The following is a 14,220-nucleotide window of genomic DNA, read 5'->3' as shown; positions in this document are numbered from 1 at the left end:
TTATCTAGTTTGAGACCATTTCCTAGAGGACAGGGTTGGGATTTTCATTGTCACGGTGAAACAACACTGACACTCAAAAAGTCTCTGTGAGGCTTCAGGTAGATGCCTCCCCTGTGTGAAAGGTGAAGCAGAAAGGTGTAATTCAAATTGGAAGCAAATCTTTGTGATTTTTAGGGAGGGGAATAGCATACAGCAGTTGTTTTGTAATGTAATTAATTACGTATTTTAACAAAATTTCCTCCTTAAAATCCTCAGAAAGCTGAGCTTAGCTGGCTCCTCTGCCAAAGAAAGTGAGCTCACCAAAAGGAATGAAAATGTGAGTTTAAATTTCAGTGGAGCTGGGGGATTTCAGTCTGACTGCTAGTGCCTTGTTTGCTCCCTGTCACAGACTTCACAGCAGCTCGGCTTTCTCAGGATTTGCAGAGGGTGGTAATTTCTTTCAGACACAGGGCTAATTGCAAGTGAAGTGGGTGTGCAGGAGAGGAGCTGCATGGTGAGGGAAAGCGCGTCTCTAAGCTGTAAAGGTAGTGAAAAGCAGCGAGGATAGCAGGAAAATAGAGGACACTATCGGGGCAGCAGCAGTGTCCATCAGTCAGGACAAGGAGTCTGAAGATGACAGGATGAGCCTGGGTGGCGTCAGGAGGCACTGGCAAAGCACAAAGGGGCCTCAAAGGACAGTGTCAATCATTGAAAAATCCTACCTTGTCAGCACAGTGGGTGACAAAATTTATGATTAACTGCATTGTAGTGTCCTTGCGTGGGCAGCTATGTGCACTTACAGTCCCTGGTGCATCACAGGTTCCCTTGGTACCTCACTGAAAGGGGAAAACCGTGCAAGCTTCTTTCCAGTGGCTTGAGCTTTTACAGGGAAACTGAGTCATGGAAGTACAGGAACCTCCACTGAAAATTATTAGAGGTTATTCCATATATTTAAAGCAGACGAGAAATTTGTGCTTAGAGATCCTCTGTGCCCAATAAGCAACCAAACTGGCTTGCAACGGTGTCCTTCCACATTGCCCTTATCTTCCTGAATCATCAGTTTACATGGATTGATCGTGTCTCAATCCATGTAAATATCAACGTTGACTGCTTCTTCCTGGTCACTTTTTACTCAAGTGCCTGATGTTCTTATTTATTGTTCTGGGGATCATGTTTTGTAAAAGGGAAATAATAGAAAGATGAACAGCCCCAACAGCACCAGGAGGTAGTTACACTTAGTACATCGTGGCTCTCAGTGAATGCTCTTCTCAACAACAAATGACAGCACACTTTAAGAAATCCCATCAGTTTTTCCTGAATCCAAACAACCCAAACCATTCCTGACCTCTTCAAGTTTCACCCACCTGGCCACAATCTCCATCTCTCTCTCCTGAGGAAACATACAAGTAGATACAAATATTTACTGCATTTTAAGAAGCAAGGGCAAAGTAGAGAAAGTTCAGAAACTCTTCCTTGCAGAGAGCAGAATAATGAAAAATAATAATATGCCATTTGCTAAACCAATGTATTCTTTAGCTCCTGGACTGAATGCAAATAGCTTTGCATCCACTTGAAGACAAAGCAGAAGGTTCACTGTTAGCAAATTTAGTGCCTGTGTAGTCTTGTATACGGAAGATACATTTCTGAACCAGATCCTGTTTCCTGCAGAGTTTATGCAGCTTTATTCCTGCTCCAGAGTTACAGAGTTGGGCAGGCTGGAGCAGGGCAGAGGACAAAATCACCATGTCAGAGAAGAGAGCCTCCTTTTTAGTAGTAGCATGTGGAACAGGTACCTGACAGCGTATTCAGAGAAAAAGAGGAGATGCATCCCTATGACTCAGCAGCAGAGAGAAGGTGAAAACCAACCTGCTGTCTTGGCTGCCATTCTGAGGTCATTTGCAAATCCCACTAGGCCACATTTTCTACTTAAACAAGGCATTACCTGAGGCCTTATTCTTCCTTAAGGAGACAGCCCTGCTGTAATAGCATGACTCGCATACAAATCCACCGATTTAAAAAAAGAAAGTATGTTTTAAGCTCAGCTGTATATCTAATCAAGTACCTCAGATGCTTTATGGTGCCAAGGGTTTCACCAACACCTACAGGAAATCAATCAAAGCCTTTAGCAGAAGGGTGAGGGAGGGGAGATTCGTGTATAATCTCATTCCCGCCTACTGAGAGCCATTGAGAGCAGCAGTACCACCACCTTCAGTGTTTCTCTGGAAAATATTAAGGGTTTGGGATGTGTTAGTGTGACGCCCGCTGCCTTCTCCCCAGCCGTGGGTGGAACAACGCGGTGTCTTGCCCTGTTTGAGCTTCCCCAGCTTCAGCAGCAGCAAGACATTTAAGGAAAGAGGCCTGCTGTTTTTCTTGCCTGCTCTTTGCTTCATAGCAAATCTCATCCCCTTTCCTGCACACCGCTCACAGCTACAGCACCAAGGCGGTGACAGAGCCCGGGGGTGGCAGCCCTAGCTGGGTGGAGGTGACGTCCCCGTGCTTTTCAAAGACCTGACGTTCAGTGCGCTACTGCTTAAGTCTGCCCACATCGTGCCCCTGTAGTCCTGTGCCTCTTCCCCTGCAGCCTCAGAGCTGTTACCATTTGGGGCAAGGGTAGAAATCCCCTGCCTGCAGTCCCCCTGAGCAGTAGCTGCCTGCCCAAGGAGGTTACCCTGAGGACTGCCAGCCATGCAGACCTTCGTGACGGTGGCATGGAGAGGGAGGGTCCCTGGCAAGTTTCCCAGCCCAACGTTTCATAGAATCATAGAATCATTGAACCCACATGGGCCATGCTGCCTTCCAGGTTCATTAATAGTACTTGTCATTCAGTATTGAAACTCAGGGTTAAATCCAAATATTGTCCTTCACTGTGGTGGAAGCCTTTGGTGTTTTAGGAAGCCGTGGGTTTTCGATGGCAAGCCTGAATGCAGTGGCTGGTTGCTGGTCCAGGCTGTACATCACCCTAGCAACATAAATTCAGATGACATGGAGTCAAAGCACTGCCTTGCTTCTTCAACAGACTGTCCCGGTACCAATCCCCCGAGGGTACAATGTGCCAATGCTGCTGGGTAGGAGAGACCCCAGGAAAGATCTTTATTGCCTTGCGTAAGGAGAGATAAGAGAAAGAGACAAACAGATGTAAAATACTCACTTGTCAGATCAAGGTGGGTCTTTTTGCTTTGCCCTTTAGCAAATCACTCCCCTTCCCCAGTTGTCAGGCTGGTGGACTTCAGTGTTCAGCGATAGGAACTGATAGGTCCCAAACATCTGATCTCGCTGCTGCGTGGACTTTCTAAGAAAGCATAAATATCAAGACTGCAGGGAATTTTAGCCAGTCTTCAAGTATTCAGCTACTGGATGCTTTGCCCTTTAACACATTAGATATTTTAATAAGAAGTCAACAAGAAAGGGAAATGCATCTCATTTCTATTTTTAAGTCCTGACCATCCCTTACATTAACAAACCCAGCTCTCCATGCAGGGTGCTGTGTGGTGGGAGGATTTAGGTAGCTATGTACATGTTAACAACACCTATATCAATAAAAAGCCTCGAGCCCTTCTTCACTTCCATATGTCTCAAAAAAAAGAAGGAAAAAAGAAAAAAAAAGAGTGCTTTAAAAACAGGTATCTCCTAAAAAAGGCAAAGGAATAAACTGATGAGAGATGTGGCTAGACTGGGATGCTGACCGGGAAATTCTTTGATATGTAAAGTTGTATAACAAATGCAAACACTTTCTGTGATGGGGTGTGGAGGTTTGGGTCTCTGGAGTTCTTGCTTGAGCCTGAGGTGAGTAGTTGCCATGCTGCATGGTATGGGCCTTGGGTAGTGCCTGGTGAGCTAGAAATGTCACTTCTGAACTCTGATTGTCTTCCCTCTCGGTGGCAGCAGAGATGGGTAATGTCTTGGTGCAGGATCAGTCACAGGAAGCCAAACAGTGGTAGCCAGACTTCCTACAAGAGTATCCTGAGGACACGGGCACTTTGGGGGAAAACCCACCCCTGTGAAAACCAAGATTGGATGGCAGGGTACTGAGGGCTCTGGAGACAACCAAGAGGCTGTGCACAGGGGGTGGCTGGCTGTTGCATGTACAGGCGTATCGCTGTGCGACGGGGCAGCTGGGACAGAGCTGCCTACCCATTCAGCTGGCTGCTCCCAAGGGCTGCCCTGGCTTCTCCAGGTCACCGCTCAGCTAATCCTGGAGCCTCACTGGCACCTCTGAGTTTGTACGGAGCCATTAGTTTCTTCTGGGGAAAACGGTGTGTGAGAAGTTAAAATGTTTTGATGCTTTCTAAACAAAGTGTTTAAAAAAAGCTTCTATCAGCGTAACATTTACTGCCCAGTCTTTGCTAGATTTTGGCTTTAGAGAAGTAACACTTTTTTTATTTTTTCCTTTTAAAATGCTCCCAGTACTAGTTAGAACAAATATTTTAAAACCTATAATAAATACAGAAACCTATACTGCAAACAGCTCTGGTTTGGTTTGTAGTGCTGCTTGGTACGCTGTCACGAATGCACTCTTAGGTACAGTCTGTAATCTGCTGCTGAACCTTCAGGTAATGGCAGTGTAAAATAAATACTACAAGTGGTTGTATTTATTAATGATGGTGGAACAACACTCCTGAGTATCAAAAATAAGAGGCAAAAAGAAACCAACTTTTCTAGGGAGGAAAACAACATGTCACTCCAATGCCACCATCATAAACATCATCTGAAATGCCATATCAGTGCTCCAGGGCCAAGATCCGATCCCTGATCACCTTCCTCAGCAGGATGCTTCCAGGGCTTCCTTTCCATGCAGTAACAAAGTCATGACCATATTTAGCTGCAATACCAGAGATGGGATTTCTGACAGTACATTGCTGTAATATCACACCACCTTGCACTGTTTCTCTTTTTTTTTTTATTATTTTCCCTTTGTGCATCAAGACTTTGCGTTCTGGAAAGTCTTCCTCCCTTTCTCCTGAAGGCAATAGTGAGAGGGAGCAGTTATAATTGCAGCACTTTTTTTCCTGCAGCTTAGCAGGTGTGAAATGTTCTCCTTATGGTTTGGTTAAACCAGTAAACATTTTGCAAAGGTTTTTGATACAACTTCCTATAATCACATTAATGATACATTGATCCTTTCTCTATTTTTTCCTCTTCTTATTTTGGTTTTGTTTTGGTTTGGTTTTTTCTCCTTTTTCTCTTTGCAGTTGAAACTATAGAGGAAAGAACAGCAGACTCCTTGCAAGATTTGTACCGAGCCTTGGAGCAGGCCAGCCTCTCTCCTTTAGGAGAACACCGGATTTCCACTAAACTGGAGTATAAGAAATCTTTCATAAAGAGATGTAGCGACCCAGTAGTCAATGAAAAACTGCACCAGCTGCGAATTCTGAAAAGCACTTTAAAGGTGAGATAAAAAGAGGGAGGAAAAATCCTGCCCCAGGGCTGTATGGGACTGTTCTGTGGTCAGAGATTAACTGAGGCTGCTGGAGTCCAGGCCAAACCTAGCATGCAAGGGAAGGGAGTTGCTGTGAAGCACTGGTGTCAAAGCAGAGAAAAATGTGCCCTGGGAGAGCAGTCGAAGTGAGGGCATCAGTTTATTTCTGCACAGATAAAATCTCAGTCAGCTGCTCCTCCTCTAGCTAGTTTAACAGAATTTGACACCAAATTATCAGAGGAGACCTTCATCCCTTCTTTGTCTCTGAACATTTTCATTTACCAAACCCCATTCGCTCTATAATTGCCAAAGTCAAAAGTTAAGCCAAGACAGCTTTTCAAAAGGGAGTTTTTGCAACACTTGATTGTTTTCTGATTACTGAACTTGTCCAGGAGGAAACTGCGTGCTTGCTTTCAGTGTAAATTGATAGGATCATTGTATTTAATCAGTAGGATTGATTAAATAAATAGATAGTGGTAACAATAGATTTGAAGATTGTTATGGTTATTCTAAGAGTACCACAGCTCATTTAGCCTCCCTGTCAGCTTCTTTGTTTGTTACAGCAGTTTCAATTCTGTCCTGATAGAGATTTCGGCAAACAATATGCTGGATTTCCCCAGGGACCCTGTTAACTGTATTAAATTACCACGTTTTAAGTCACTAGATAATTGTACAGTTGATTCTGTAACAGCTTTCATCAAAGAGGGCTTTATCAACATTAATTAATTTAGTTTTCCATCACCTAGAGAAGTATTTAAGCAATATTATTTTCATGCTGTAGGACTCCCATCCTGACAGAATCTTGCTCACCCTTAACTTTCTGCACCACAACATCTCACTGAAAGCAACTACTACTTGCAGTGTTATCTGGGCATGTGAGTGGTTACAGTATTGGGGGCTGGCAGAAAAAGCCAAGGTGCACAGGCATTCCACATGACTTCTACAAGCGTGAGAAACTGAAACAAAATCACAGCTGTCTCAGGCATGTCGGGGTGGCAGGAGGTTCACACTGTAGCTAAGCTTTTGCACCACGGCAGGATCACTCACACCAAAACTGTAGCTCAGCATCAGCAGCTTGCTGCCATGCTTAATTGTCCAGCTTGTTAGCATTTCTTGGTACCTGAGCTACGTTATGCTGAGGGTTCCCTACGACTGGAATTGCTTTCCTCCAGGGAATTCCAAAAGCAGCTCATCCCCTTCACCCATTTTCATGCTTCTCTGGGACATCTTTATTTTGGACCAAGCAAACACAATTTGTTTTCTGTTCATATTTTTTTAAACCTGTCACCTTTCTCATTCGGACCCTGATTAATCATTCTTAAAGTACCCGGCACCAATAATTGAAGACACGATGGCGGCGAGCACCAAAGACAGGCAGCTCCGGTTCCTTGCGCACAGGACCAGTCTAGAGTGGCACCTGCCTGTTTCACAGTGTCCTCAGGGTAACTCATGATGAGTTTCTAGCTCTCTTCTAACCCAAAGCTCCACCTCTGCCATGCTACTGGTAGTTACATCTACCAGTAGTTGCTGCTGTTACCTACAGTCAGTTATTTTTTGCTTTAATCTGTGCCTTTGATTTCTCCTCCTGAATGCAGCCATTTGTCCTGGCCTGCTGAGGTTGGAGTTCTGAAGTCCCCTTGAACTTATCCAAATTACTGGTAATTTGAGACAGCCATCCAGATTGCTTCTACTTCTTGCTGTCCATAGAATCTCTGTCCCACCATCTAAGTCCTTAACAAAAGACCCCTCTGCTCTCTTTCCTGTGCTACAACCACCAAACCATTCTCCTGCTGACGAGGATGAGCTACCTGGCTGGTAGTGCAGAGGTGTGGGTATCAGCCACAATCTGCGAGAAGCTGGTTATGGTAGTTCAAGTAGAGATATGGTAATCAGGAGTTCCCATGGCTCCATTTTCTCCAGTCATTCCCAGCTTGCACTTCCACTTCTGAAAATTACTTTTCTAGTAGACAGCATTAATTAGCAGCTGTTTGCAAAGCATGACAAATACCATACAGCCTACTGCTTATGGGTGATGTCTCTGACCCTTCTCTCCCATCAACATGATCTGACACACCTTAATATTTCCCTTTAACATGCTCCCCATAAAGATTTAACATACTCATAGTACAAACATGGAAAATGAGAGTTAGCCATGAGGAGTGTGAAGCCCACTCGGGCAGGGAGGATGGATGGGGCATTGCTGGTGACCATACCATACTACCTACGCAAAGGAGTGGTGCTGGAAACCTGCATGTTAGCTGTGTGTCCAAGGCTTAAGTCTGCTGCCTCCAGCTTCCGTTGCTTGCAACAGTCATGAGTGGCTGCGGGTATACATGAGGCTTACTCTGACCTGTACCAGCTGCCCGTCATCTATTAATAAATTAATCACTGTCTGAAGATTATGACACAGCCACATCCCTGTCCTTGATGATGAATAAGGATGTACTAGAAGCTGTGGTGGGTTTTACCCATTGCTGCCTTCTCTTTGCCACTGCAGCAGTAGGAAGAGGTTGCAGCCAGCCAGCCCATCGCATGCACCAGCTCTTTACTGAAGATGAGTTACCATTACCACGGGGGTCCTTGCACAAGCCTTTGCAATGTAGCGCTCAGGTGTCCCCATGACAAGCCTGGCAAAAAAGGCTTAGCTCTGCTGGCGTGCGAGAGGCCATCTGTCAGCATCCCACGCAGTATTTCTTACGCTCATGGAGAAGAGCAAACAGATGGCTCTTTGTCGTGTGAAACCCGTCTTGAGAAACGCAAGCAGCTAATAGTAAACAGTGCAGGGCTGGCTTGCTTCTTCTTGAGCCGAACAAGGGGTGAGGAGGGGGAACGGGGACTATCTCTGAGGGTGCAGGACAGGGCAAGGGAAGGCCTAGCCCCACAGGGTGACGTGTGACACCCTTGCTAGGAAGGCCTCCTCTTTGCAAGCGGTCCTACAGCACACAGGTAGTCCCCTTGCTTTTAGGGGGCTTGGTTGCTTGTGTTTGCCCCACACACACACCCACCCCCCCATTCTCTCCTTGCACCCACATGACTGATTCTACCCATGACTCTTTGCTCCCATTGACTCTGTGCTTGTCCCTTTTCTTTCACAGGCCAGGGAAGGAGAAGTAGCCATTATAGATAAAGTGCTGGATAATCCAGCTTTGACGTCTAGAGACTTTCAAGAATGGAAACAAATGTACCTTGATCTCTTCATGGACATCTATCAAAGCAGCACCCCGAGGGACTCTGTTAATGGCTCGTCTGAGGTTGATGCACTTATAGCCTCCTTAGCGCACACTCACTCTTACATTGAAACGCATGTATAAGGGTCCTTCTCCTTGTCCACTTGCTATACTCCAGCCCTTTACTGAAGTGCATAAAGTAGTTTTTATATCAATATGTGGGAGCTCTAGTAAATTATATTTTAATGTTACTCGGCTGTGTGAAGTAAACCTTCAGTGGTCAACAATACCACATCCTTAACGAGGATTTGTATGTTTTATATGCTACCAACGCTCCGCTTGTGTTTACCTTCTGTGAAATAACAAACATGATCTTTAGCTATTGAATATTTAAAGTCATTTTTGGAAGACTCTGGCCTTCACACAGGAAGTTCCACAAGCTAAAGGTTTTGTTATCGAAGGCCACTTTTACAATGATATTTTATATTATATAATTCCAGTATTGCATTGCATTTTTGGAGTGCGGGTACTATTTTGGTGGTGGAAGAAAACCAATTTTTATATTTAATGAGAATCTCTAGGAGTTTTCTTAAATAACAGGGAAAAATTATGACACGGTGGTTGTGTTCCAGTTTTGTCAAACACACACGATGGTGAAAATCAGCAGATAGAAATGACTAATGTGAATTTAAGCATCAAAAGGATAGGTCTCATTTCCTTGTGCTTTTTTAAAGCCCGTTGCTAAGGTTTACCGTGAGTGCGAAGGGATGCTGGTTTGTAATCTGATGAAGACCAAACTAATGTCTTATTTGTCTCTTAATCACATTTGGTTGATTTATTAATAAATCGGTCATGGTACTGTCCTTTATGCTGCTTTTGTACTGAAGGTGTGAGTATAAAGTGTGGATTTTGCAAAAGAGGAAATGCAGGCTTTGAACATCCTTGAGAGCAGCGTTTCTCTCACCCGGGAAAAGCAGCAGTGGAAAAGGTTCCCCACAAAATGCTCCGAACCTGAGAGGCTTTGAAAATTCCCACAATAGAAAAGGAATGAATAGGATTTTTCAAGTAGTCTCCTATGCATTTTCTGAGCTGTGAAATTTAGCTGTGGTGCTTGGTGGGAGCAGAGCTGAGCACGGAACATGAAAAATAACTGAGGAGTAAAAAAGCCTCCGGTTTGCTTTTGAAGGGGGGAAGGGATGTGTCTGGGTTCTGCGGAGTTCACAAGCCAATTAAAACATTTTAAACTTCCGTGAGGTTTGAGATGCGCTAGAGACAGCCCAGCGAATATGAGTAGAAAGAGCTCCTTAGAGTTAGGCACGTGCCCAGATTATGATAGCAGGAGGCAGCTCTTAAACCACGTATTTACTTTTTTATGGGCTTATTTGCGAAAAGTGCTCAGAGCGTGACAAAATATTTCTGCTGCCTAAGTTAGGGCTCGCGACGCCATGTAGCAATGCTCACGTGGAAGGGGAAAGCCTCCTTTATACTTTCTACAGCGAGTTGTACTCTTAACCAACTTTAGACTATTGCCTGTGCAGCTCAGTGAATGTATTTTAAACTTTATGAGCTCTGCTATGTCCTGGCAGTTATATCCATGAAGCGATGAAGGAAAGAAAGGACAGATTTATTTTCTCTCTCCTTCTCTGTTTCTCTTTATTCCTCTCTCTTTCTCTCGTTTTCCTCTCCTTCTTCACTTTCTCTTTTTCAGTTTCTTCCCTTTTCCTCTCCCTCTCCCCCCTTCTTGTTATTGTATTGCATTTGGGTTGCAAATGTTTTGCAGATTTTGCACAATTGTACAGAAGAGTGGCCTTTCTGTAGCCCATTTTCAGTAATCCTATATTCAAGTCAATATGGATGACAAATCACATATTAACATTTGTATAGAATTCTGGATCCAGTGTAATATTTGTACCATTAGAAGAATCTTGTTTGTATAAACTGAGCATTTATTTACTGCATGGGTACCGACTTGTACATTAAATTTGTGAGGTTTTTTTGTAAATTTCTCTTAAAAAATGCTTGACTTGAAATGGGTTGTGCTATTGTTCCAAGCATTTAGATTCTCTTGCTATTGTTTTACTGGACCAAAAGTAAATATATTCATATGAAAAACTCTTTATATCTGATGGATGTATATGCACATTATGTAGTTGATTCCTTGTCAAAACCAAGGCAGTTCAGAAGACTTAGATCTGTTGCTATGCAACAGCTATTCTGCCTGCACTTTACATTAGTAAAGTCAGCTTGATTGCTTTAAAGGTGAAAATTAAACATTACAGTTTTTTAAGCTAGTCTAGTGACAAAGAACATGTGTCCTCTCTGTTGTGCTGCCTTCTTTTAAGACTATTAAATGTTCTTCTATATATATTTTTATTGTATTAACTCTCAGCCTAGAAAGGGAACACTGTAAAATGAAGTACAATAAATTTAGCTTTTAAATGAACGGTTTTGGCCTGAGATTCGATTTACTCCACGCCAGAGGGGTTCTACAGCATCTGACCGTTTTACCTGCATTTCACAGGTCCACCTACCTTAAAGTCCCCTCATAATCCACGCCTTCAAACTTCAAAGAAATAAGGCTATTGCTGTTTTGGATGTTGGCAGACACTGAATAAAGACTTCTGAAAACCTTCAGTTAACTCCCTCCCCTTCACACTCTTTGATGAAAGTAAACTTTTTTTGACTGCAGGATGCTCTCATGTACTTGTTCAAGAGCTGTGAGCAATTTTACCACTATGAGCAAGGTACGATAAAGCAACGTACGATAAAGCAACGTACGCTACCAAGGTAAGTACCAAGGCGTTAGTTGAAGCACAACATGTTTCTTAGAGGCTAATAAATACACCCATTCAGCTCCAGCCATCTAAACTAGCACGACGTGTGGGTACAAAAGAAATGCCAGTAACGTGCATCTTTAAAATAACACAAAATAAGCATCTGAAAGGCATGTGACAACAAAGGCCACTCAGAGAGAAACGGCTTCTATCACAGTCACTGTTTTAACTTATGGCCTTAACTGAGTCTACACATCAGAAAAATCCATGCTTTCTGTCCAATATTTTCACACTGGGCATTCTTGCCTAGTACGTAGCATATCAAATAATACCTTTCCCCTGGCAGTACTTGTTATTAGTTCTCATAGGCACCAATTTTCTAGTCTTTATAAAGCTCACTTTCATTTTGCTTAACCTTAGCACAAAAATTCAATAGCACTTACCAGCTGGGAAAATTACCTCTGATTAAGAAAACAGAAAAGATGGATTATATTTTTTTAACCTTTGAAAAATCTGACTTGCAACACCTATTAACTGCTATCTAGGTATTATTCTTCAAAAGTCAAGGATAACTGTCCTCACTCGTCGCCTCCAAACGTGCTATTTGCCACGTCCTTCCTCAGTGAGATGGGCTTCCAGCTCTACAAATCCTAATGCCTTTTCCCATGCTGGAGCCAGACTTCCTTGACTGTTTCCACCAAGTGTGTGGCTTGTCAAAGCAAAACCTCCACTCTGTCACGTTCAGCACCATTGCAGTTTTCTTCTTCTTCTTCTTCTTCTTCTTCTTCTTCACCAGGACCTCCCGGCTGGCCCATCTCCTGGGGCGGTTGTTCCTCGGTGTGCGTGCTCAGCAGTGCCATGGCCTCTTCTGCTGGCTGTCACTCTCTTGCTCATCGGCCAGTTCAGAGAGCTGCAGCACTGCGCACTGCAGCCCACTCCAAGGCAAGGGGGCTTTGCAGATCTCTTCCCAGCCGTCATTGTCTATGTCGTAGCCAACCACGTCTTGCGTGGGGACTTCCCGTGAGTTTTGCCATTTCTTCCCCCCAATAAGAAGAGCTGTTTCCTCTACCACTGCCAGGCCATAGCAAAACCGATCATAGACCAGTGGTCTTAACCGAGTCCATTGGTTTTGATCAGGGTTGTATCTTTCTATTTCAGAGAATGGTTCGTATAATCCTAAAAAGGTGAATATGGCTTGTCTGATTGTTGCCATCTGATGCCCAAACCGAGCAATGCTCATGGGGGCTTGTTTCATCCACTGCCCTTCAAGAGAGCTCAGGGAATATACGTCCTTGCTCGTGTTGGCTGGGTCCGAGTACTTGCCGCCAGAGATGTATATAATGTTTTTGCAAACGGCGCTGGCATGGCCGTGTATTTTGCAAGGCAATTCTCTGGCCTTCGTCCATCTGTCCCTGCTGATGTTGTAGACTTCCACAGACGAATGCAATGACCCATCCTCTCCCCTTCCACCAATGGCAAAGATATCCTTGCCTAGGACACAACAAGAAAACTGGCATCTCTTTTCCAGCATGCCCGTGATCTGGATCCACGTATTAAATCTTGGATCATAACGATGGACCTTGTTCGTAACCGATAAGACCTTTTCAGTTTTAGCATCACTTGGGGCACCACTTTCTATTTCCCCACCCAATACATAGAGGAAGTTCCCCACCACACACACGCTGTGGTTCTGAACCCTGTCCCGCACCTGCGTGAGAGATCGCCATTTGTGATTGTAAACGTCGAAGGCCACCACGTCGGTGACGAGCCCCTCGGTTTCTGTCCTTCCTCCCAGCAGAATGATCCGAGTTTTCTGGTTCCTCAGCATGGTGGACTGATCCTGCAGGACAGGCTGTTTGAAAACAGACGTATGGTAATTTATTGCTTTAATGATCAAGCACTTAACACTTGCGGAGAGGGGCACTTCTGACTGTGTGTAGGTTTTCCTCAGCTCTTCCACCGGGATGAGGCCGTATCTTATGTGCTTTAAAAGGCTGCTAGCATGAGCCAGCCGGGGCTTATCCTGCTTCAGCCACAGCAGCACGAGATTTAACAGGCACGTTTCTTTCACCATGGGGAGATCTGGTGATTCAACCACCGCTAGCAAAGACCTGAAGTTCAGCTCGAGCAGTCCTGTCAAATCCACATCCAGCAGCTTCCAAAGATTATTGACAATGTATTTTTCTGTTGCTGCTAAGGCATCCGGCAGGTAGAACTTCCTGGCCACATTGGCAGAGAAGCAGCAGTTTTCCAAGGCAAGATTGTTAACTAAGTACTGATTGCACAAGCCGATAGCATCAGTCACTTGCAAGTAGCTTGCAGCTTCCAAGGTATCCTCCAGGCTTTCAAAGGAAAGGGGCAGCAAGGATGTGTAGATGAAATCCAGGATGTGCTGCAGACCGGTGGGTGAGATGACTTGCAGGTGAATTACATTGGCTTTAGACTCTTGGGTATAACTTTTGAACATGGCTCGGAAATAGTCGCTGGAGCATGCCAACAGGGACTTATGTGCAGGAAATTCATTTTCCTTCACTTTCAGCAAAATGTCACACAGGAAGCCCTCTGCTCTCAGCATTTGGTACTGGGCGAGCACGGCGGTACAGTGTGCCTTGCAGTAGGAGAGGAAGTAGCTCATGGTAGACAACGCTTTCCCCTTGAGTTATTAAAGCTAAAATGCAATTAGGTATTGAAACAGCTGCCCTACTCGACAGCCATTGCTTGAATGCCCTACAGAGCTCCAGTTGTTAGAGAAAAGCCCAACCAAAAGATAAAAAAGTAAAACAAAAAAACAACACAAAAAACAAGTCTCTTGCCTGACATAGGGGAACAGTTAGTAGATTTGTAATGAGTTCAATGCATTCATTTATAGAAAAAACAGCTGAAT

General features: G+C 44.2%; 2 protein-coding genes across 5 annotated transcripts in view; one reads left to right on the top strand and one right to left on the bottom strand.

Annotated features, from left to right (window-relative positions):
• The window catches only part of CNKSR2 (connector enhancer of kinase suppressor of Ras 2), a gene marked incomplete at both ends in the record, with an annotated part of 222,333 nt that extends 213,627 nt beyond the window's left edge, over positions 1–8,706 (top strand). For all 4 annotated transcript variants that reach the window (XM_084274856.1, XM_084274855.1, XM_084274854.1 and 1 more), the window contains 2 exons: positions 5,169–5,365; positions 8,491–8,706. In XM_084274856.1, the coding sequence (XP_084130982.1) occupies positions 5,169–5,365; positions 8,491–8,706 (413 nt within the window). The remainder of the gene's footprint in view (positions 1–5,168; positions 5,366–8,490) is intronic.
• Positions 8,707–10,717: 2,011 nt separating this feature from the next.
• Positions 10,718–13,971, bottom strand: KLHL34 (kelch like family member 34; the record flags this gene model as incomplete). The annotated part of the gene is made up of 1 exon (XM_084279358.1): positions 10,718–13,971. One exon carries the CDS (start codon positions 13,969–13,971, stop codon positions 12,184–12,186), a length of 1,788 nt encoding a protein of 595 aa, XP_084135484.1. The 3' UTR covers positions 10,718–12,183.
• Between the last annotated feature and the right edge of the window lie 249 nt (positions 13,972–14,220).

The sequence above is a fragment of the Gallinula chloropus genome (genome assembly GCF_964237585.1).
Source record: "Gallinula chloropus genome assembly, chromosome: 1".
NCBI lineage: Eukaryota > Metazoa > Chordata > Aves > Gruiformes > Rallidae > Gallinula > Gallinula chloropus.
Note: the sequence above shows the minus strand (reverse complement) of the source record. Positions and strands in the feature narration are given on the sequence as shown.